Here is a 25307-nt window from a genome sequence, read left to right as displayed (position 1 = left end):
CCTGTGGTTATGACTCAGTCTGTTTCTGTGGAAATTATTCTGATGTCATAAAACTGACTTGACTTGGCTGACATGATAATAGTGCAGAAGAAAAGCCGTTTGAACCCATATGTTTGTTGTGCTCAATGGCAAGAAGGGGCAATTTACCATATGCAAAAAAAGAGCTGCTATTGAAAGTGGAGAAGGTGGGAAATTGTCATATAAGGAGAAGGGAGGAAAGCCTCTGTCGTATAGAACAGACCTTGGGGAAGAGAGGAGTTGGCTGTCTATTTAGAAGTCACCAAAAAACCAAACATGTTGCCGTTGAGTCGATTTTGACTCATGGCCATCCCATGTGTTACAAAGTAGAACTGGCTGAGCTCCTTAGGGTTTTCTTGGCTGTAATCTTTACGGAAGCAGATCACCAGGCCTTTCTTCCCCGGCACTGATGGGTGGGTTCGAACCACTAAAGTTTCGGTTAGTAGTCAAGCACAAACCATTTGCACCACTTAGGGCCCTTCTAGAGGCAACAAAACCAGAAAAACCAAACCCGTTGTTGTTGAGTCAATTCCGATTCATAGCGACGCTATAGGACAGAGTAAAACTGCCCCATAGGGTTTCCAAGGAGTGGCTAGTGGATTTGACCTGCCCACCTGTTGATTAGTAGCCATAACTCTTAACCACTGTGCCACCAGGGCTCCTTCAGAAAACACGGAGGGATTCAAAAAATTTAAAGAACTGTTCCACCCCCATCATGTCAGTAGAATCACTTACAAATAAGATTTCAAAATTTAAAGACTTCTGTTTATAGATGTGGGGCAAGGGGTAGTGAGTAGTGACTGGATGGGAGTTGTTCTTGGAAACCCTGCTAAGTTTGAGTTTGATTCCCCCATAAAATTTGAGAACACAGGTCACTTTTATCTCAGATAAAATGATCCTGTGAAAATGGTTGTCACAAGAGCCATCGTGTGTTCATCAATTATAAAACGAGCAGATTTTACATAGCCTCTTATCACCTCTTTTGATGGAATTTTCAATTAGTAAATAGTTACTATGACATTGCATTTGACAAAAATTGCTCATGTTATCGTTATAGTCAGATAAAGAAATCTAAGCATGAAAGTAATTCAGAAAGGTCCATTCCTGTCTGACTGAACCACTGATTTTACTCAGAGAGGGTTGGTGAGAAGCTTCTCACGGTGTGAGAAAGGCACATGTTTTCACATTCACAGACCCAAGGCAGAAGAACAAAATCAAGATTCTTAGAGATCCCAGTGAACTGAAACGAAAGGTTAAATTAACACAATAAAATTTAACAGGAATAAATCCACTAGGTAAGGGAAGGAGCAGACAGGAAAAAAATTGACTTCTGACTTAATATTAGCAACAGTTTAGCATATTTGTGGGTTGGGGGTGAATAGGGTAAAGATGATTCATTCATTCATCAACTAATATAAATTGGGTGCTTATAGCATGCCAGACACTGTTCTAGATGTGGGCATATAGCAGAGAATAAAACAGACAAAACCCCGCCCTCTCATCTCTCATGAAGCTTAACCATCCTAGAAGGGGAGACAGATGCTATGCAGTAAACATAATACATAAATTATATATTAGAAGGTGATAAATGCTGTGGAGGGAGGGAATAAAGCAAGGTAAGGGGAGAGGAATGCAGTTTTAAATAGGGTGGTCAGGTCTCATTGAGAAAGTGACAATGGAACCAAGATGAGAAGGAGATAAGCGAATTAGCCACATGAATATCTAGGGAACAGCTTTCCAGATGGAAGGAACAGCCAGCACAAAGGCTAGAATAGGAGAGTGGGTCTGGTATGTTCAAGGAATAAATAGAAAAGAGGCCAATGTGACTGGAACAGTGATGGAGAAATTAGTAGCAGTTGAGGCATATCTTCAATTCCCCTAATAGGAAGCAGGGATTAGACTGAATATGTGATGGTTCAAGAGATCAGAACCGATATTGGTAAGTGAGTATTGTAGGAAGATGATTTGGGAATCGGTATAAGGAACATTGAACAAGTCAATCTGTTAGGGATTAAAGGAAATTGCACTTATATCCACTATTTTGTCTTGAACATGATGTACTAAATACCTACATCTTCTAAGAGGCCGAGGGTGAGGAGGTATGTAGTTAACATAAAAAATAAATTTTGGGGTGCAAGCTGATCCCAGAGCCAGTGCAGAAGTAGATCCCTGGCCTGGCTGCAGTGCTCCCACCTGGCCTGGAGTTCCTTTGGATCAGAAATGGCCAGGGCCATTGATGACGTCTCGTGGCTGGCTGGGAAGGGACTGGGCCCTGTGTCTCTTTCTCCAGCCCTGCCTGTGAGTAATGGTGCCATTTGGTTATATTGGGTCCTGCTGATCAAGAACAGACACAAGTCTATTAATATAAAAATAAACGTAGATTTTTTTTGAGATATAAATAGTATTGATGTAGCGTCTAGTTTCAAAGACAGATATAATCTTACATATATGTAAAATTATACATATATATGTGACATATTATCTTACAGGTATGGAAATTTTTTTTCCAATTATTTTTCGTCAAAATAATATGTGTAAATAGTGCAAAAACTCAAATAGTTACTAGACTTATAAAGAAAAACAGTAGCCCCCTCTACCCTCCTTCAGTAATCCTGACTGTGTTCCCCAGAGGCGCCACTCCCACCTCTTTGAGCTTTTTCTTCCGATATTTATCCCATATTTCTAAGTCACATATTGACACTGTTATTTCTTCATTTTCAGTCTTAGTGGTTATTTATTGATAAGGGAAGTTAAGGGTGTAATTCCTTTCTCAGTCTACCCAGTATAGTTATAAATTAATGTTCAGTGTATACATTATTATGACCCTATAGATATTATTCAGCTGAGGCAGATAGTATACCATGATAACATGACCTTTCTTAATACACTTTTTTCTCCATGGTGTTTGTAATCGTCCCATTGGGTTCATTTGATTAGTTTTCTATAAATCACTAATTTATTTCCAAACTCTGTCAAAACTGAAACTTTCCTCTCAATTTCATTCAGACACCTTATATATTCTGTCACTCTGATTTTGTTATTGGCAGCATCTCTCCAGAACCTTCCATCAACCCCATTCCAGTCTGGACTCTGCTTCCTAGGCCTGCTTTAAAGCTGTAGTCTTGGACTTTACTTCACCAGCTTCCTCAGAACACCCTTTCATTCGTTTATTCAGCAAATTTTTATTAAGTGCCAACCTTGCAGAGGCACTTTTAGGCCCTGGACATACGCTGAACAAAAGAGCCCCGTCCATCACAGAGCTTAGATTCCCTCCAACCCTTTCTGTGGTTGGATCACCCACCTTCCTCTTTGGTTTTCTTCTCTTTTGAGGGAAACATCCTCCAGTAGCTTCTTTAGAAAGGATGTATGTGAGACACATTTCTTTTTCCTTTTTTTCTACTTTTTTGTTTTAAAAATACACACATGCATGGGGGCACAAATATGGATTTTTCTTAGACTTAACCAAATATCGTGCGGGATTGGTTTACGGAATCTGAAGGTTTAGGACTGTGGTCTAGTGGGACAACTCAGTCAGTTGGAATAATGTAGAGCATAAAAGTTTATGTTCTACATCCTGGTTTGGTGAGTAGCATCTGGCGTCTTAAAAGCTGCAAGCAGCCAACTAAAATACAACTATTGATCTCTACACATCTGGAGTAAAAGAGAAAGAAGGAAATTAGTCCACCAGACTAATATTCTACATGAACCACAATCTCATCTACCCGGAGGCCAGAGGATTTAGATGGTGCCCAGCTACCACTACTGACCGTTGTGGTCAGGAACACAATAGATGAACGCTGATAGTCATGGGAGCAAAATGTGGAACAGAACTCAGATTTTTAAAAACTCCAAACTTATTGGACTGGTTGAGACTGGAGGACTTCCCAAGACTCTTTAAACCTTGAACCAAAACTATTCCATGAGGTCATCTTTTAACTGAATAACTTATTGGCTGATAAAATAAACAGTGTCATCTGTGAGTACTGTGCTCCTATAAAAAATCATCTATATGAGATAAAACAGTGAACATTTACTCAAAATCAAAGATGAGAAAGCAGGGGTGCAGGGAAACTAGATAACTGGAAACAGAACAACCAGAATGGAAATAATGAGAAAGTTGACACTGAAAAATGTAACCAATGTCACTGAAGGAATTGTGTAGAAATTGTTAAAGGAGACCCTAATTGCTATGTAAACGTTCACTGAAAACACAATAAAATATTTTATTAAAAAAATATACACAAGGAGGCGAGGCCAAGAAGGCAGAGTAGTCAGACGCTTCCAGTGGTCCCTCTTAAAACAAAGACCCGAGAAAACAAGTGAATCGATTATGTATGACAATCTAGGAGCCCTGAACATTAAAGGCAAAGTTGAGGAATTGGACTGAGTGGCAGGGGGAGGGAGAGACAGTTCAGAAGCAGCGAGGAGTTGCCAGACCTGACCTGGTGGGAGCCAGCGCCCTTCAGGCCGGATCAGCTGGCGTGCGCGGTGAGGCAAGCAGTGACGTTCGGGATGCGTTTTCCACGTTGGGAGAGACCAAGCAGCAGAGTGTCTGCTCAGGCCTCCAGAGCCAGTGAAAAGCAGCGCTCAATCGGCAAAAGATAAGTACAAGTGTTTAACCTACCTTGCAGATCAAAAAACACCCTGTTTGGGAAGAACCTCTGTCCCATTTACCTGCTCCCTCCCCACTCTGCACCTGTCCGAGCCAGCTTCAGTGATTGCTGAAACTAAGACCTGTCACACGCCCTGAGCCGTTTCTCCGGCCTTGGAGAGGGAACAAATTAACAAACAGGAAAAAATAATTTACCAGCTCCCCTAAACCAGAAACTCAGGGCAGGGACAGCTCCTTTTTCTAGGCACAGGCATAAGGGGTGCATGGACTTTGAATGCCTTTCCCCCCTGTATAGACCTGTGTGGGCCCATTTCAGCAGCATAGGCCCTCATTAGCACAGTACAACAGGGTATATACCTGAAGCCTGACTTCACTGTACCAGCTATACGGTGGAGTGACAGGTTCATGACATTTGATACCGCTCTGCGCATTAAGCAGGGTCCTCACCTACCCACATCAAAGGCCTGAGAAGTGGTGCCTCCCAGTCCTTAGAGCCAACAGCAATGGGTGCCCATAGTCTGGCTGCAAAACCCACCCACCTATGCACTCTAGGTAACGGGGACACGCTTTCCTCCCAGACACTCAAGGACAGCCGTCAGCCCCCTGCCTTTCTCAGCACGTGACCTCCTACTGCAGTCAGATACTTGTGCCTACTCCAGTCACCCCTGCTTGTCTAGGACTGTAGGTGAGCGCCTGCACCACACACTTGGTAACCGACTATCTGGACACCTCAGCTGAATCCATACAAGAAAAGTAAACTGACTCCTGGGCTCACATACCTAGTAACAGATCTAACCACCTGGTGACAGGACGTTAGAGCTTCACAGGTGCCAATAATCAAACTAGCTCACACTAGCAACCTATTTGGGCATATCGAAACAAAACAAAACAAGAAGCTAGGACACAGTAAGTAAACATAAAATAAATACAATAACTTATTGATGGCTCAGAGACAACAGTCAATATCAAATCACATAAAGAGGCAGACCGTGATGGCTTCAGCAAGCTCCCAAAACAAAGAATCAAGAAATTAACCAGAGGAAGAGAACTTCTTGGAATCACCGGAGGCATAATACAAAAGATTAATATACAGAACTCTTCAAGAGATCAGGAAAACGTGGAACAAGCCAAGGAACATACAGACAAAGCAGTAGAGGAACTTAAGAAGATTATAGAAGAACACAATGCAAAATTAACAGGCTGCAAGAATCCATAGGAGAGACAGCAAACAGAAATCCAGATGATAACAATAAAATTTCAGAATTAGACAACTCAATAGAAAGTCATAGGGGCTGAGTGGAAATCAGAATTAGTGAGACTGAAGATAAAACAGTTGACACCAACTTATATGAGGAAAAATCAGATAAAAGAATTTTAAAAAATGAAGAAACCCTAAGAATTACATGGCACTCTATTAAGAGAAATAACCTATATGAGTAATTGGAGTACCAGAATAGGGGGAGATAACAGAAGATACAGAGAGAATTGTTGAAGATTTGTTGGCAGAAAACTTCCCTGATATTGTGAAAGATGAGAAGATACCTATCCAAGATGCTCATCAAACCCCACACAAGGTAGATCCCAAAAGAAAGTCACCAAGACATATTATAATCAAATTTGCCAAAACCAAAGATAAAGAGAGAATTTTAAGAGCGTCTAGGGATAAATGAAAAGTTAAGCTTGGGCTACTCAGCAGAAACCATGCAGGCAAGAAGGCAATGGGATGACATATATAAAGCCTTGAAGGAAAAAAAAATTGCCCGCTAAGAATTATATATCCAGCAAAACTGTCTCTCAAATATAATGGCAAAATTAGGGCATTTCCAGATAAACAGAAGTTTAGGGAATTTGTAAAAACCAAACCAGAATTATAAGAAATACTAAAGGGAGTCCTCCGGTTAGAAAATCAATAACATCAGGTAACAACCCAAGACTAGAACACAGGACAGAGCAACCAGATGTCAACCTAGATAGGGAAGTTACAAAAATAAATCAAAGCTAAAACACTGAAAATAGGAAAACAGAGACATCAATATGTAAAAGATGACAACATTAAAACAAAAAGAGGGACGAGAAAACGTAGTCATAGATCTTTCATATGGAGAGGAAGTCAAGGCGATATAAAGAAATAAAAGATTGGTTTAAACTTAGAAAAACAGGGATAAGTATTAAGGTAACCACAAAGGAAACTAACAATCCTACACATCAAAATAAAACAAGAAAAACATAAACACTCAGCAAATACAAAATCAACAACAGTGAAAAAGATGAAAATACATAAAGAAAAACGACTCAGTACAGAAAATTAAGTGAAATAAAGAAACTGTCAATAACACAAAGAAAAAAGACATCAAAATGACAGCACTGAACACAAACCTATCAATAATTAGGCTGAATGTAAATGGACTAAATGCACCAATAAAGAGACAGAGAGTGGCAGAATGGATTAAAAAACACCATCTGTATGTATGCTGCCTACAAGAGACACACCTTAGACTTAAAGACACAAACAAACTAAAACTCAAAGGATGGAAGAAAATACATCAAGCAAGCAACAATCAAAAAGAGCAAGAGTGGCAATGTTAATCTCTGACAAAATAGACTTTAAAGTAAAGTCCACCACAAAGGGTAAGGAGCAACACTATATAATGATTAAAGGGTCAGTACACCAGGACATAAGCATAGTAAATATTTGCATACCCAACAACAGGGCTCCAGAATACATAAAACAAACTCTAACTGCATTGGAAAGAGAGATAGACAGCTCCACAATAATAGTAGGAGACTTCAACACACCACTTTCGTGGAAGGACAGAACATTCAGAAAGAAGCTCAGTACAGACACGGAAGATTTAAATGCCACAGTCAACCACCTTGACCTCATAGACATATATAGAACACCCCACCCAACAGCAGACAAGTATACTTTCTTTTCCAACGGAATTTTGTGTATACTCTTACTACTCTGCCTGATTGGTTAAATATAGTATGAAACTGTGAGGTGTGGTTCCCAGGGAGTCCAGTTAGTTTTAGTACAGGGGGGGATAAAAGAACTATTTTGTGCTGTAGATTAAATCTTCTAGCTCCCGAAGAGTCATAAAGAGAATCTGTAGCTGGTGGATGTCTCCCTGATGATTTTCAGTAGTATCATCCTTGTATGTAAAGGACTATACATAACTTGTCGTTCTTGTTGCCATTTTTCATATACCAGTAGATAGCAGAATTAGGTACTTAGAACATGCAGCCTGCCACCTGTTTTATATGGCCTGTGAGCTAAGAATATTTTGTGACACATGAAAATTATATGAAACTCAAATTTCAGTGTCCATGAATAAAGTTTTATTGGAACACTGCAACACTCGTTCATTTATGTATTGTATATAACTGCTTTTGTGCTACAGTGACAGAGCTGAATAGTTTCAACAGTACTTGCCCACAAAGCCTAAAATGTTTACTGTCTGGTCATTTACAGAAAGTTTACCAACCCCTGCTGTAGAAGAATAACATGAAATGGACTAGTAGCAGAAGAAATAAACAAAATGCTTTTAAAATTTTTGTGACTTAGACTTGATAGCAGTGGTTACTTTTATTTGAAAAAATGTAATTCTAACTCAATAATAATAGGACATGAACCTGCATGTTCAATTAGAAGTTGAAAAATACAACCTATTTGATTTATCGAGTTTGATTTCTGTTTGTCCTTTGCTTTATAATTTTTGATCTTTTGTCAAAATTCAAATCTGACTTCATTCCTCTCAAACTTCTCACTTCTTATTGTGTAATATCTCAAAAGTGGAAATGAATTGTAAATTGCAGCCAAACCCCTCTTTGGCATGTAGAGTAGAAATCCATCTAGTTCTGGTGCTTCAAGCAGTACATTTTCAAGAGGTTATTTTCTTGAGAAGGAAGAAGAACAGGTGTCTGAACCAGTCTCTAAAATATTAAGAAATGGCCTTGTAAACTCAAAATCACTTGATCAGTCCTTGGCTGGGGCAATTTTATTTTTTAATTTCATCAAGCGTGGTTAGCACTTGAGCCTAACATGTCTGCTCAGCTCACTGTGTTCTGATTCAGTCATTTTCCATAGACTTGGGTCAACACCAGGGGCTGTGGAGTCTTAGAACCCTCCAGCTCATCGGTATTTCTCGTTATTGTGGGCTTCTGTAAAGAAACAACACAATGGTTGAAAACGTGATGACATGAGCAATATCATTAAACTTTTAAAGGTTACTATATCATCTGGTGAACTAGTTGATTGTCAGTGTGAGGCTGCAATGCAGTAAACTGTTTTATATGTCTTTTCTAATCATGGTCTCTTAACTCCCACAGAATGATTGGCCGGGACTGTGCAAATAAGGTGTGTAAAACTCTTACAGGGATTGTTCAGCAACTCTCTCTCTGTCTTTCCATGCAGGCGCTCCTGGGCTTCCTCACAACATCTCTGGGTAGTTGGACTTCTTACACATTAGCTAGCAGCCCACAGATTGTGCATCTAAGAGACCTAGACAGAAGCTGCAGGGCTTCTTATGACCTGGCCTTGAAAGTCGGCACCATCACGTCTACTGCATTCTGTTGGACAAAAGCAAGTCTCAGAGCTAGGTCAGAGTCAGGGGTGGGGGTCTACACAAGGGTGTGAGTACCAGCAGACGTGATTTATTGGGAGGCCCTCTTTGAATCCAGACTTCTACACTCTTTCACCAGTATTTTTCTGAAAAATCTATTTTCAGTGAGTTTTTTTTCCTTTCATTAAATTGCCTACCATCCTCAAGAAAGTTGCATTTTACAGTTACTAAATTTAATTGATTCTTCTTTGTATGTCGTAGTAGCCTTAACTGAGAAAGCACTCTCTCAATTCTCAGTTTCTTTATATGAGAATATATGAATGTTTTGGCCCAAATATTTTCAGTTATTGTCTTTTTGCCTCCAGAGTATGTTTCTTTGACAGATGTTTTATAAGTTGTCTTTACTTATGATCTTTTGAATGTTTTATTAAATTTGTTGTTGTTGTTAGGTGCCGTCAAGTCAGTTGCGAGTCATAGCAACCCTGTGTACGACAGAACGAAACACTGCCCAGTCCTTTGCCATCCTCACAATCGTTATCATGCTTGAGCCCATTGTTGCAGCCACTGTGTCAGTCCATCTCGTTGGAGGTCTTCCTCTTTTTCACTGACCCTCTACTTTACCAAGCATGATGACTTCTCCAGGGACTGGTACCTCCTGATAACATGTCCAAAGTATATGAGATGAAGTCTCACCATCCTTGATTCTAAGGAGCATTCTGTCTGTACTTCTTCCAAGACAGATTTGTTTGTTCCGTGGTATACTCAGTATTCTTTGCCAACACCAGAATTCAAAGGCATCAGTTCTTCAGTTTTCCTTATTCATTGTCCAGCTTTCCCATGCACGTGAATCAATTGAAAATACCATTGCTTGGGTCAGGCACACCTTAGTCCTTAAACTGACATTTTTGCTTTTCAACACGTGAAAGAGATCTTTTGCAGCAGATTTGCCCAGTGCAATGCACTGTTTGATTTATTGACTGCTTTTTCCAAGGGTGTTGACTGTGGATCCAAAATGAAATCCCTGACAACCTGAATATTTTCTCCATTTATCGTGGTGCTGCTTATTGGTCCAGTTGTAAGGATTTTTGTTTAATCCATACTGAAAGCTATAGTCTTTGACCTTCATCAGTAAGTGCTTCAAGTCCTCTTCGCTTTCAGCAAGCAAGGTTGTGTCATATGCACATCACAGATTGTTAATGAGTCTTCCTCCAATCCTGATGCTGCATTCTTCTTCATATAGTCCAGCTTCTCAAATTTTTTTCTCAGTATACAGGTTGAATAAGTCCAGTGAAAGAATATAACCCTGACGCACACCTTTCCTGACTTTAGGTGATATAAAATTCTAAGCCCATCAATTTCATTCTATTCCAGGACAGGATATAAATTTAACCAATTAAAAATGACAACTTCATCAAAAGGTTCTTAAGGTAAAATTGAGATATTTCAAAATGCCATTATGGAATTTCAAAATTAAATTTTATAAAGCATTTGAGCTCTTATTTGTTCAGTTTTTCCCTCTTAAAGAGATATATTTCAGAGTATTTCTGGTTACAATTTTTATTTTCAGCGATTGAAATTTTCTAAATATTTCAAAAGTGCAGGGTTTTTGTTTGTTTCTTTGCTTTGTACTCCATTTGTTAAATTTCCAACTGATTGTGAACAAAGTACAGCCAAACTTTAGAGGACTTATGTAAAAGTTCAATAACCAGTACAAGACCCTGAGACTGACTTAAAAAGTAGTTCTACAAAAGCTTATATTTCTAATATGCACTTTTACATGTACTGTAATATTGCTTTTTTTGTTGTTCAGCATCCATTTCATCATAAAAATGTGTTCTGTTACTGTGAATATAGAAAAGTATTTGTAAATTTTGACAACTACAACTTTTTTCATAAGTATCATATCGCAGCTTGTTTTGACACATTTATGCATTTTGTGTGCCCCACAACTAATCCTTAGAATATTTCTGCTCCATGGGTTTCTTGGTTTAATAAATTGGGGGGAGAAGGGTTGTTTTTTACCATGACACTATACCAAAATTGATCTTTGAGTGTCAACACAAGAACAGTTTAACATTGAATGTCTAACTTTGTAACTGAATTTACAGGAGCATTTATGTCAGTGTTTCACCTTCAACAGAAATCAAACAATTGTTAGGAATAACTTAACCGATTTTCTGTTCAAAGCGTCTGACAACATTGCATAAAACTGGCATTATTGGCAATCGTGAAGTCCTTCTGCTAATAGAGCCAGCACATGAACAGCTATTGTTCTGTCTTTCAGTTACACTTTAAAAGCCTTGGAATTGAAAGTGAGCAAAATTAGAAGAACTATTATTTCATCTAAGTGAAAAGTCATGTTTCACAGAGTTATATGCAAATACACTTTCTGCAGCTACAGCCTCATTTTGGGACACAGTCTTCTTAAAAGAACTAACTCTTGAAGAAGATGTTAATGCTTCTTTAGCAGATCTGAGATTTTTAATTCTCACATGGTTGAGTTAGCACTATGGATGGTCAGGGCTGAGAACATTTTATGTAAGTTGCAAGTTTATCATCAACTTTCTGGGAAAATGGAAATTTAGTTCTTAATTTTCTCATTAAACATACACTATGTTTAATCTCTTTTCTGCTTAAAGGGTTTAATGCAAAATAAAGCAAGCAATTTTATTGCCAATCAATAAAAAAATTGTAGATTTATATCAGGATTTGGCAGACCAGCCTGTGGGCCACATTCAGCCTGCTGCTTATTTTTGTACAGCCTGTGAGCTAAGAATGGCTTTTACATTTTTAAATGGTCGGGGGTTGGGGGGGGGGTCAAAAGAAAAGTAATATTTTGTAAGATACAAAAATTATCTAAAATTCAGATTTCAGTGTCAGTGTCCATGAAGAAAGTTTTATTGACACACACCCACACCCATTCATTTACTGTTGTCTTTGGTTGCTTTCACACTACAGCAGCAGAGTTAAGTGGTTGTGACAGAGACTGTTTGGCCCACAAAGCCTAAAATTTTTATTATGGCCCTTTATAGAAAAAGTGTACCAACCCCTGATTTATACCATTCAATAGATGACAAAAACCACTGTGGCAGGAGTGTTCAGACTACTAGGTTCTACTGGTATGGCTATTCCACCTTTATCTTCCACAGGTCTCACATACATCTAGAGTTTCCCAGGGACATGGCTGACCAAAGCCCTTACGGCTCCATTTGTCTTAGAGGCCGAGGCACTGGCCAGCTGCCTGAACCACCAGATGGACAGCAGGTCATGTGGAACAGAACCTCAAATTCCTTTAAAAAAAAAAAAAAAAATCAGATCTACTGGACTGGTTGAGACTATAGGACTCCCTGAGACTAGTGCCCCGAGATACTCTTCAAACGTTGAACCGACACTAGCCCTGAGGCCACCTTGTAGCTGAATAGAAGATTGGCTCAAAAAATAACGAGTATCACACATACGTAATGTGCTCCTTTTAAAAATCACTTATATGAAGCCAGACTGTCGACAATTTTACTTTAAAAGAAAGGTGAGAATGTAAGGGGGCAGGGAAACTAGATTAATGGAAACAGAACAACCAGAACGGAAGTAATGAGAATGTTCACGCTTGTAAAGAATATAACCAGTATCACTGAACAACATGTAGAATTGTTGAACAGGAACCTAAACTGTTGTGTAAACCTTCACTGAAAACACAATAAAATATTATCTAAAAAAAGAAAAGAAAAAAATTAAAAGACAGACCCCCAAGCCACTCTTGAGGTGATAGAAATGTTCTGTATCTTGATTTCAGAGGTGATTTTACAAGTGTATACATCTATCCAAACTCATTGAATTGTATACTTCAAGTGGGTGCAGTGTATTATATGTAAATTGAACTTCAAGAAAGTTTTTTTAAGAAATGGGTAGTAGAGAATTTAATGAAAATTTGTGTATGCGTGGTCATGTTTTCACACATTTGTTTAAGATACATGCCCATTTGAAAAGTCTTCGGAATATAAAAGAAAATGATAAACATGATTTCCTGAGTAAAGAGCATTTTATTGGTCAGCAGAATTTCAGCTTACTGTTTCTTGAGAGAATAGGATTCTGTTTCTCATAACTTAATTCTCAAATTAATTTTAGAAGTGGAGCAATTTTTAAATCCTTGCTTCTTCGTAATGTTAATTTGTTTGCACTTCTGTATCTTTAGAGGTATTTTTCTGTTTTAAAGAGTTTTAAGTTAGCTTTGTGGCATAAGCGTGTTTAGAGGAAAACGTTGAATCCGTGTAGCTAGTGTCTAGGTGGCTTTATGCATTCGAGGGTGAAATCCAGAGAGGATCTGCTTAGAGTTATGAAATGGACCCCCTTGCTCCTTGAAAATCAGATTGTGTACATTTTTCTTTTTCTCACTTGTCTTTGGCGTGTCATTCCGCTGTAGAAATGACTGGTTCCCTGGGTCAAACAAGCCTCTCTAACTCTGAGACTCTGGTGCTCTGCCGCTTGGCTTGGAACTGTGACTTTCATGCTTTGTGGCTTCATCACGGGGTGTCCTACCTGAGCCAGGTGAACCATGAAGTCAGATGCCTTGTGTAATTAAGCCATGATGGCTTTTTAAACATAGTATTGTCTTTCACTGTACAAATAACCACCCCCTCAAGCTGACTGCTTGCTTTTCTCTCCTAGGGAACCATCAGCGTTGGAGTAGATGCCACTGACCTTTTTGATCGTTATGAGGAGGAATATGAAGATGTCTCTGGTAGTGGCTTTCCACAGATTGAAATTAACAAAATGCACATCTCCCAGTCCATCGAGGTAAAGCACACAAACACCTCTCTGAGAACAGTGAGCTGAGTTAACGAGGCAAACCCACCAGCAGCTGGAATGAAAGAGCCTGCTCGGGGTTTCTCATCTTTATTTATGAAAGGATGCAATTAGCAACTTTAAAAAAAAGAAAGAAAGAAAGAAAACGGCAGTCACTGCCTGGTTTGTTGCTGCTTTCTGACAGGTTAGCCAGCATGAGTCGGTGGGTGGGGGTGCTTAGCTCCCAGGTTCCGCAAGTGCTAATGGTCCAGGAGAAGTAGAAGTCCAAGGTCCTGGTGATTTCAGGAGGGAACCGAGAGCTCTGCGGATAATTCTAGGAAGTGCTTTTAGCTTTAAGCCCACTCTGTTGTGTGCTGAAAAGCTATAGCATCTCTGCTTCCTGAGCCCTGGCATCACCAAAATAACATCTTTCTGCCCATTAGTTGACTGTGGGGACATCAGGCCGTTCTTCCAAGTGTCACAGTGCGTCTCTGCCTCCTCAGCTCGTGTATTTATTCTCAAGTGTATCAAGTGGAACATGGAGTCCTAACTCGGGGACACTTGCCCGCCCCTTGGAGCTCCTAGAGTCAGCTAATACAGCCACAGCAAAGTCTTTAATCCCTTCCCTTGCCCTGGGTGCCAGCAAGGTCTGGAGAGAGAGGCCCAGACATCCCACAGCAGGGAGGCACCTGGCAGAGTCTCTGGGCATCTAATGCCGCTGGGTACACTCAGACCCAGCATTCAGCCCTGTGTTTCCCTCTGGTTTTTTGAAGTTTTCCCACAAAACTTTTGTAAAACATGTTACCTTAGTAGCCACATGCAGTTCAGATTAGCAAAATGAGAGAAAAGTAAAGCAGTTTAGGTAATTGGGCATCCCTCCGCACTTGTGAACTGTGGAGTCATCTTTTGGGCCTTGTACTGATGATGTATTTATTAGACTACTATTGCTGGAGCTCTCATTGCTTTGATCCATTCATTACCAGCAGATACTGTTTTCTAGGCACCCTTGACAGCTACAGACACAGCCATCCTCTCTGGAAACCTCTCGACCCAGAATGGCAATGGAGGGGGCTCCATTAACTTCGCGCTCCGACGAGTCACTTCTGCCAAGGGCTGGGGAGAGGTAAGCGTGCCACCTGGCCGGGCTGTGTCATCCTCCCTTGTAAAACCTGGTTCTGAACACTTACACTCTAAAAGCTAGCTTGTAAAATGATGAGGGCAGCCACATCAGTGTGCAGTTGGACTCTGAGGGCCAGACTTCCGTAAGCTAACTGATCCCAGGAGAAAAATACGCCTCCTATCTGAGAAGGAGTCCTTTCAGCCTGCTACACAGTTTCAGGTTAGGGTAGGAACACAGGATTTCCCTGGAAACTCCAACTTTCAGAAAGCCACCCTTGAGAAACTCAGTGTCTTTGTTCCCTTTAAGCAAAAGCGTGTGTGCTGAGTCCTTTCCCTGCACAACCCCAAGGCCGGGGACGTTTTCAGCGTGCTGGTCCAGTGACTAGTGGTCATTCAGCAGCCAGTTCTGCCAAGCAGATTGAGCTGTATCGAATTAACATTGAAGCGTTGCCTTGAAAGTCACCCAGCCTAGTAAATGAGGCAGCCAAGCCGGCTGCAGACTCCAAGGCTGTGCTTATGCAGAACTGCTGATGGGCTTCAGCACCAGACCCCGGAGAGCCATCTCCAGTCACCTGTGAGACGCGCAGCTGGGAAAGCAGAGCAGAATGGAAATGCAAAGAAACCGGTGCACCTGACTGCAGCCGGCCCTCTACAGATGGCAGCTCTTCTGCAGGGTGGCGCCCCAGCGCCAGAGCCTCCTCTCCTGGCCTGAGCCCTGAATGGGCAGCAGGGGTGCCCCAGGCTGGAAGAGGGGAGCAGGCGAGCAGTGTTTTCTGGAGGGGCTTTTTTCTGAAACCTGCATCACTGAAACCTGGGCCTCCTTTGCATCTGTGGAAACAAGCAGCTCCTTCGGGCGAAGGTTAAGATGAGACTTGAAGGATCCTTCCCTCCCTCCCCCTACTTTTAGAGTCTGTCCAGACCGATGGCATTGAATTAAACCAGGCACAGACCTGGGACCTGGGTTGCTGCTGTTAGGTGAAAACACCATTAATACTTTCTCTGTTTCTTTTTCCAAACAGTTAGAATTTGGAGCTGGAGATCTACAGGGGCCTTTATTTGGCCTAAAACTCTTCCGTAATCTCACACCAAGATGGTAAGTATGAGAGAGAGATATGCTTTGATGGTCTGTTCATTTAGGAGAGTGGGACCCTGTGTATTACATTTGTTGAGGTGGTTTTGGTTACAGCGTCTGCCCTGCCAGGTCACTGCACATGCTGAGAGCAGACCTGCAGCTGACAGGAAGCTGGGGCATGGGGAGGATGTGCCTGGGGTAGAAGGAGATCTGGAGTCCTGTGCCCGCCCTGGGGCTCCCGCCTCTGTAAGCCGCAGTTTCCTCATTGTGGGGCCGACACGCCTGTCCTGCTTGTCTCACGGTGGCCAGGAGGACCACGAGACATCAGAGGGAAAGTACCTTCATGGCGAAGTTGGTCATCTGTGCTCGGATATTGCTTGACTTGTAAATCATTTCTTTGTCCCAGAGAATGTGGCCTTCTGTTTTAAGTTCTTAAAAAGGGACCTTGTAAAGCATGAAGCAACTTGTCCAACTACATGATGATCCAGTGTGCTGGGGCTTTGAACCCCACCAGCCTATGTGTCCCTCCACCTTCGCTCCCACAGTGATGTCATACTCCCAGAACTGTGCACCACTGTCCCTTCTAGAACATAGAGGCATCCTTATTCCCCATTACCGGGGTCTGCGTGAGCTCAGATAAAAGAATTAGGTGGACGGTAAAATAAAACCTCTTTCTTCTAAGAAAAAAAAAATGTAGCTAACAGGGTCCTGGGATGGGGTATATGTTTGAGAAAAAAATTATTTCCCTTCCAGTTGAACAGATACCTGTATGTCTCCCAGGCTCTGCAGGGTGAGACAGACCTGCCCCTGCCCTCCAGGCTCGTAGCTCTGTCCATAAGACTTGGGGTGGGGAGCAAAGGCAAGTCCACAGGCCACTCTTCATAAGGCAAGTGAGGTGACTGTTGTCAGAGAAAGAACGCAGTAGGACCAGGATGCCTGTTTGGGAGGCTTCTGAAGGACAGGTGAAGACCGGCTTATAGAAGTTCTTCTGGGCAGAGGACGTGAGACGGGCAGGTGTGCTAGACATCCTTGTGTCAGTGATCACCTGGGTGCTGGCTAGAACACAGCTTCACAGGCCTTGCTCTAGCAGAATGGATCCAGTGGGTTCGGGAAGGGGACTGGGAATTAAACTTCTGACAAGATTTTGAAATGATATAGTATAAAGTGGTATTCTCTAATCTTGTCTGCTTAGACTTGTCGCCTCTGATGCTAACAGGTCCCCTGCACCTGCCCTGCTAACCAAATCAGGCCTGTGAGTGAGAGGCCTGGGATCCATAGTGCGTTTACCAAGCAGCCCAGGTGACTGATAAGATCGGACACGTTTAGGAGACGCTTTGTTCTTGTTGAGCCTCATAAAGTATCCGTCCATTGAGGGTCACCATGGGTCTTAGGCTGGCCCTCAGCTTTTGCAAGCTGGGAGGTTGAACTTGTCATAGTACATTATTATCAAACTTGAGAATGCAGATCTATGAACAAGGGGGAGGATTTGTAAATAAGAATGCCAGTTTATTAACTTAATAGAGGCCAGACTAGTTGTGTCTGCTATTCGGGGCTCTCTAGCTCTACGATCCAGTGATTTGGGCTTGGTGAGCGTGGGATCAGTTCTGGGGAAGGCAGGCAGCCCGGTGGGATGGTTCGTTCCGGCAGCATTACCATGGTACTTCTGGTCCAGTGACTGCCATGCTTATCTCCCCACCTGAGGCTTCTCTCCCTTGGACAGTGCCAGATAAAAAATACCAAGTCTTAACTCTGTAATAAAACAGGGATCTCATTGTTTATATTTAGATTATTTTAAATTTTACCCTGCAACGTGACCTTGAAATTCTAGAGGTGACTTTGATCTCTTCTGCCTGCTTCCCTACCCTGACCCCAGAGTGCCTTAAGCAAAGAAAGGTAGCAGTTATGAGATAAATGAGAGAAATTGTGGAGTTGGGAGCCCTGCGGAGAGTAAGGGGTTTGTTCTTAATTCATTTGGTCGAGGGAAGCTACTGGAGGTCTGTGAGTAAAGGCATAATAATGATCAAAAGTTGTCTTTCTTTCTTTTTTTTTAGTGGCAAAAGCATTGCCTCCAGAGCTTAGATAGGAGGGAAGTAGGCAGAACTGCCTGGCACTGGGGCAAGTTAGTTAATGCTGGCGTTTATAAGAAGCCAGCTCCTTGTTCAGTTTTCAACACCAGAAATGGAGTGGTGTGAATGATATTGAAATGAAGTACATTCCCCTTTTTAACAAGAAGGTGGTGCTGTACTCCCTTGGAAGCAGACTTCAGAGGCCTTCACAGGGAGTGGGTTTGCTGTCCTAGCTTGTCAGGTGGCTCAGTCCATAGTACTCAACTATACTGTTGGCAGGGTTTTGTTGTTGTTGTTGTTTTAAGATGTACTGATGTCTCGGTCTCCACCCAGAAATTCTGATCTAATTGGTCCGGGGGTGGGCTCTGGCAAGTGGTTCTCAAACTGCTGCACCTTAGAATCCCTTAGTGAACTTTAAAAATGCAAGCCCGTGTAAACCCCCAGACTAATTAAATCACAATGCCTGGGGGTGGGAGTCAGTCGGCAGTATTTTTGAAGTTACCCGGGTGATACCGGTGTGAGGCAAAGTTTGGAAACCACTGCCCTGGGTGTCTTTTTAACACCCTCTTGGGTGATTCAGAGGTGCAGCAGGATTGGATCCAGTGGCTCAGGAAGCTGACATTCAGTGCCTTTGGTTGTAGCTAAAGTTAGACCGGGACGGGTTGAGGGATGAAGATTATTAGCGGGGAGGCTCACAGGAGGGATTCGGCAGAATCACCATCTCCTCCCTTCCCCCTTCTGTGGATGGGGGCTGAGTGGGTGGACCCTGCCTTTGCTTGCCAGGAGCTGGGCCAGGCATTAATAGAAATGACAGTGAGCAGGTCCTGAGCCTGGCTAAGAGGACAGTTTGGCAAAGAACAGCTGAGAGCCAGGTGTCACCCAAGACCCTTTATCTGTGTGCCCCTATAGCTTTGTTACGACAAACTGCGCCCTGCAGTTCTCCTCCCGGGGAATCCGGCCCGGCCTCACCACTGTCCTCGCAAGAAACCTAGACAAGAACACCGTGGGCTACCTACAGTGGCGCTGGGGGATCCAGTCGGCCATGAACACAAGCATCGTCCGAGACACCAAGACCAGCCACTTCACCATGGCCCTGCAGGTGAGGACAGCACTCACCGGGAGGGTCCTTAGTGCTGTGGGCAGTACTTGGTGTGTCCTGTAGGTCCTCCACTCACTGAGGGACAGGTTCTGAGGACAGCACACTCAGGGTGATCCGCTGTAAGTTTGTGCGTTCATTGAATGTTGAGACACAGTCGGTCTCTGGCTCCTGTGGTGGCTGCATTCCGATGCCCCTGAAGCAACATGCCATTGTCACATCTTCTGATTGGGAGAAGCCCAGGAATCAGGGTGGGAGCCCTGGTTGATAAAGGGAACCCCAAGGCAGAGTCATGCTCTGAGATGCCACGGAGGCCAGGCGGGTGCTATAAACGAGTGAGGGGCCCGGGCAAGCTGGTGAATGGGAGCCCCAGCCTACTCAAAGGGATAGCTGCTGTCAGCCGTGCCAACCACTGCCCTTAGGAATGTCAGACAAAATTTTCTTTGTCATGAGAAGCTAGAAAGCTGGACTTTTATATATAAAATCTCCCCGTTTTTAAATACTGGCTACTGATCAGTGTTTTACACACTTGGTGAGGCCACCAGATTGTAGTCCTGCCTTAAAGACACGTCTGAGGTGGAGACCCAGCCCTAGGGGGAGGGCAGCCGCCCACAGCCCACAGAGAGGCCGAAGCATCAGCCACACACTGTCTACCTTTTGTCTCTTCAGCTTGGAATCCCTCACTCCTTTGCACTGATTAGCTACCAACACAAGTTCCAGGATGACGACCAGACTCGAGTGAAGGGATCCCTGAAGTAAGTCCTGGCCAGGCTCACGTGGATGCGTGCTGGGCTCCTATAGGTTTCTTTGGGTAGAGCCAGTTGGTGTAAGATGCCTTCCTGTGTTAATCTCTTCGTGTGTGTGACATTTCTTGAGTGCCTCCTATTGCGTGGCAGTGGGGACTTAATTACCACACAGTCCCAGTCCTTGAGGAGCTCAAAGGCTAATGGAATCCCTGCCCCAAGGGTGTCCCGACTGTGCTGTGTCGGCTGACTGAGGGCATCAGTCACAAATCATCCTCCCTCTGGGTGGTGGGAAGGAAAGGATGGAAACTCAGCCTGTGTCGTTAAGTGGCAGTTGCCCGTGGTAAATGGGAGGGGTAAAGACGTTGAGGAGCCTTCCTCTGCCTCACTGTTGGTCTACTCTCACAGGGCAGGCTTCTTTGGGACAGTGGTGGAATATGGAGCCGAGAGGAAGATCTCCAGGCACAGCGTGTTAGGTGCCGCCGTTAGCGTTGGCGTCCCACAGGGCGTTTCTCTCAAAGTCAAGTAAGCTGAACTCTGATCTTTTTGACCAAGAAATATCTGCCAACTTCTGACTCAGCTGGGCTGGACCTAAGTGAAGGCTGAAATAGCCTTTGCTTTGTAATTTTGTTCCTAAAGCTGTAGTTCCCTGTGTCTTTGGCACGTAAGTAAATGTCAGGGAGTGTGTAGAAGCCCCACATTCAGTCACCGAGGAAGCCAGAGCTTCTGCTGGCATGTCTCCAGCCCCCCTGCGTCTCTGACATGCCCTCTGCCTTCCCTGGCATCACTGCCAACAGACCTACAGCCAGCCTCTCCACTAATGGCCCAGGTGCCCACCCCCTCTCATGTGTGTACATCCCACATCGAAGATTGTTTCCATCAGCACACAGACCCTTCCTCACCTCCTAGCTACTGCCCTTCTTTCTCCTTTAGAGCTTCATTCTTCAAGAGCTGTCTGTATTTCCTCCCTCCTATTTCTCTCTTTCAGTTCTCTCTCAACCTACTCCTGTCAAGTTTCTCCCCCAGCCCTCCTCAGAAAGTGCTTTCCTCACAGTTGTCAGCGAGGCCCACTCCCTCACTCTGCAGATCTGATGGGTAATGCTTAGTCTCCATCTTGCCTGATCTCCACAGGGTTTAGCTTGATTGACCATTCCCTCCTGCCTTTCTTCATGGATTCCAGGGCACCACTCTCTTGGCTCTGCCTTTATCTTCCTGGCTGGTTGCTCCTTATCTCCCAGGCATCTAAGTCAAGGCATGCTGTAGGGTTCAGCCCTTCTCTTTCCAGCTTCCTGCTTTAAGTTCCCCCATGTATGGATGAGGTCGAGCTGGGACCTCTCCCCTAAATCTCCACCTCATGTATCCAACTTCCTTTTCCAAATCTCCATTTGGATCTTTAATCACATCTCAAACATCACATATCTAAAGTTGAATTCCTGATCCCCCCTCAGAAACACACATAATCTTTCCCCAACTCAGTAAATGAAAGCTCCATCCTGCTCTGTCCAGAACCTTGGCGTTATCCTCGATCACTCTCCTACACTCCAAATGTAATAGATCTAAGAATCATCTCAGCTCTACTCTGACAGTAGATCCTGAATCTGACCTTTTCTCAAGACCTCATCGCACCTTTCATCTGAACCACTGCTGTGTCCTCCTAACTGATCTCTACCCTTTGGCTCTACTTTTTACTCCTTTGTAAGTCTGTTCTCCACACAGGTGGAATCATCCTTTTAATGTGTAAGTCAGTTTATGTCACCTTTCTACTTAAAGCCCCCAGGGACTCCCACAGTTCCAGGCAAAAGCCAAAGTCCTTGAAGGACTTGGGGCCTACAAGGCCCCCCGTAATCTAGCCCGGAGCTCTCCTTCTGACCTCATCTTCCTTTGTCTGCCCCATGCTCTCTCCACTCCAGCCATACTGGCCTCCTTTCTGTTCCTCTGCCGTGAAAAACTCTTCCCCCAGATAACTATATGGCTTGTTCCTTCACTCCCTTCAGGTCTCTGCTCAAATGTCCAGTAATTGCAGTAACTGTCCCTGGTCACCCTAAAGAACATAGTAATAATGCCTCACCTTGCCCCAGGCAGTTCTTTTCCTGTTTACCCTGTTTATTATTCTCCATTGCACCCATCTTCATACAGGGACTTTGTCTGTTCTATTCTTTACTCTACTCCCAGAGCCTAGAACACAGCCTGGCACTTGAGAGGAACTCAGTGAGTCAGTGAGTGAGCGAGCGAGCAATCAAAAGCAAGTAGATCACACCTCACTTTTGGAGATGAGAGACAATGCAGGTTACCAAGATTGGAGCTGGCATCCACCATCTCTCCTCTCACATAAGATTTGAGAATACCTGAGAGTTAATAAAGGACATATAGAGAGCTGTCAGAATTCCTATATTTTAATCCTTTTTTTTTTTTTCTTTCCTTAATTAGGACCACTAGCAAGGCACATCAGTTCTCTGTGATTCGGTTTCTGTTTTTAAAACACTTCTTCTATGCAGATATTGCATGACATTATCTGAATTGAATTCACATCCCACGAATGCCACTCTGCTTCTTTGGAAAGAAACTGTGTCAATATAGCGGAATTGTCCACCAACTGAGTTGGTATATAAACTGAAGTTTTGCCAGAGTTCAACAAAAGCAGCTGATCTTATTTTGTTAGCTTTTCTCTTATATCTGGTTTATATAATGAATAACATTAATTTTTTTTATCTACTAAAGTCTCATAGCTTTATTATTATTATTTTACTGTACTTTAGATGAAGGTTTACAGAACAAATAGTTTCTCATTAAACAGTCAGTACACATGTTGTTTTATGACATTGGTTAACAACCCCACGACTTGTCAACACTTGACCTTGGAGGACCTTTTTTTTTCTGGTGAAAATATACAAAGCCAAATTGACACCATTTCAAAAGTTTCTACGTGTACAATTCAGTAACATCGATTACATTCTTCCAGTTGTGCTGCTATTCTCACTATCCTTTTCCAAATTATTCCATCAACATTATTTTCAAGTCACTGCCCCCTAGGCTTCCCATCAGACCTTTTGAGTTGCTGTTGTCAATTTGATCTCACATAAATAATTCTTTTTTTTTTTTTTTTTTTTACCTTAGATGAAGGTTTGCAGAACAAATAGTTTCTCATTAAACAGTTAGTACACATATCGCCCATTGTCACAACATGTGAACACTGTCCCTTCTCAGCCTTGGGTTCCCTATCACCAGCTTTCTTGTCCCCTCCTGCCTTCTAGTCCTTGTCCCTGGACTACTGTTCCTCATTAGTCCCGTTTTGTTTTATGAGGCTGTCCAATCCCCAGCTGAACGGTGAATAACATTAATTTTTAAATGTTAAACCAACCTTACATTCCTGGGAAAACTCCACTTGATCATGATATATAGCCCTCTTCATGTATTGCTTGGTTTGATTTGCTAATATCTTACTTAGGATTTTTTGCATCTATGTTTATAAGAGGTGTTGGTCTGTGCTTTTCTTTTTTGTATTATGTATTTGTCAGGTTTTGGAACGAGAGTTATGCCAGCCTTGTAAATTATTTGGGAAGTGTTTCTTCCTCCTGAATTTTCTGAAAGAATTTGTGTAAGATTTGTGTTATTTCTCCCTTTTGTTTGATAGAATTCACCTGTGAAATCATCTAGTCTGAATTGTCTTTATAGGAAAGTTTTTGATAATGAATTCAATTTTTTTAGTAACTATAGGGCTTTCCAATTTTCTGTTTCATGTCAGTTTTTCAAGGAATTTGTCCATTTCTTCTAATTGTCAAATTTGTTAGCATAAGTTACTCATAATATCCCCTTATCCTTTTAATGTTTATAGGCTTGATCCCTCTTTTCATTCCTAATATTGGTTATTTGTGTTCTATCTTTTTCTTAATCTACTAGGGTACTTATCTTTTCAAAGAACCAATTTTTGTCTTTGTTAATTTTCTCTATCTGTTTTCTGTTTCACTGATTTCTGATTCTTATTTCCTTCCTTCTACTATTTTAGTTTTACTTGCTCTTCTTTTTCTAGCTTCTAAAGGTTATTGATTTGAGACCTTTTTTCATTTCTAATGTAAGCATTTAAGGCTATAAATTTCCCTTTAAGCACTGCTTACTACACCCCACAAATCTGATCTGTTGTATTTTCATTATCATTCAGTTTTATTGATTTCTAATTTAATTCCATTTTGGTCAGAGAATGTACTCTGTATGATTCCAGTCTTTTTAAATATATTGAGACTTGTTTTATGGTCCAGCATATAATCTCCTTTGGTAAATGTATCATGTATACCTGCAAAGAATGTGTATTCTGCAGTTATTGGGTATGGTGTTCTATAAATATCAGTTAGGCCAAGGTGATTGATAGCATTCAGATCCGTGATTTTACTGATTGGGGGTAGGGGTTATCGGTTGCTGAGGAAGGAGTGTTAAAATCTCCAACTATAATTGTGTTAAAAAGCTAAGATGTCACCTTGAGGACTAAGGTGCGCCTGACCAAAGTCATAGTATTTTCAATCACCTCATATGCATGTGAAAGCTGGGCAGTAAATAAGGAAGACCAAAGAAGAATTGATGCCTTTGAATTATGGTGTTGGCGAAGAATATTGAATATACCACGGTCTGCCAGAAGAATGAACAAATCTGTCTTGGAAGAAGTACAGCCAGAACGCTCCTTAGAAGCAAGGATGGCAAGACGTGTTTCACATACTTTGGATAATTATAAGAATGGCGTGGAGGCGGGGTCTGACCTCCTCTAACTTCACAAGGGGGAAGGAGAATCAAGATCAATAGCCCAAGTCTGATTCCTATTAGGTGAAGGTCAGTCATACCTCCTCTCTCCACCATCTTTACCAATTCTGACACCAACTGTCCCTCCTGCAGCACTCTCTACTTCTCGGTTCGATAATTCATTGCAGTGTCGACACAATGCACAGACAATACTCATGATTATGGGGTTTATTAGGGAAGTAACAGGTTATAGTTCAGGTTCAGGAACGCTCAGGATACAGTTCTTCCATCAGGATGCCTCTTCTCAGCCGTGCTCCCAGGCACGCCTCTCTCTGGCCCTTGGCCTTTGCCCTGCTCAGGCAAGTGTTACAAAGCTCTTTTAGCTCTGCCTATAAGTCTCCAGAGGCACTCCACTCCACTCCTCCAGTAAGCCTCTGCCCCAAGGCACTCACTTTTCTGGCTTTGTGGGCTGGGAAGCCCACCACACTATCTCTTGCCAGTCTCCTGGTTTGGGG

The 25307-nt window shown here is 42.5% G+C and overlaps 1 protein-coding gene across 3 annotated transcripts in view; it reads left to right on the top strand.

Moving 5' to 3' along the window:
- DNAJC11 (DnaJ heat shock protein family (Hsp40) member C11) overlaps positions 1-25307 on the top strand; it is a 74993-nt gene that overhangs the window by 36434 nt on the left and 13252 nt on the right. For 2 of the 3 annotated variants that reach the window (XM_004385125.2, XM_004385128.2), the window contains 6 exons: positions 13855-13983; positions 14972-15094; positions 16110-16183; positions 19138-19327; positions 19994-20079; positions 20476-20592. In XM_004385125.2, coding sequence (XP_004385182.1) covers positions 13855-13983; positions 14972-15094; positions 16110-16183; positions 19138-19327; positions 19994-20079; positions 20476-20592 — 719 coding nt within the window. Of the gene's footprint in view, positions 1-8959; positions 8988-13854; positions 13984-14971; positions 15095-16109; positions 16184-19137; positions 19328-19993; positions 20080-20475; positions 20593-25307 lie in introns of all 3 variants that reach the window. The other variant, XM_023739373.1, reaches the window with a different exon arrangement.

Source organism: Trichechus manatus, unplaced genomic scaffold, assembly GCF_000243295.1.
Source record: "Trichechus manatus latirostris isolate Lorelei unplaced genomic scaffold, TriManLat1.0 scaffold00133, whole genome shotgun sequence".
Lineage (NCBI taxonomy): Eukaryota > Metazoa > Chordata > Mammalia > Sirenia > Trichechidae > Trichechus > Trichechus manatus.
The sequence above is the reverse complement of the archived record's forward strand: the minus strand, read 5'-3'. Positions and strand labels throughout refer to the sequence as shown.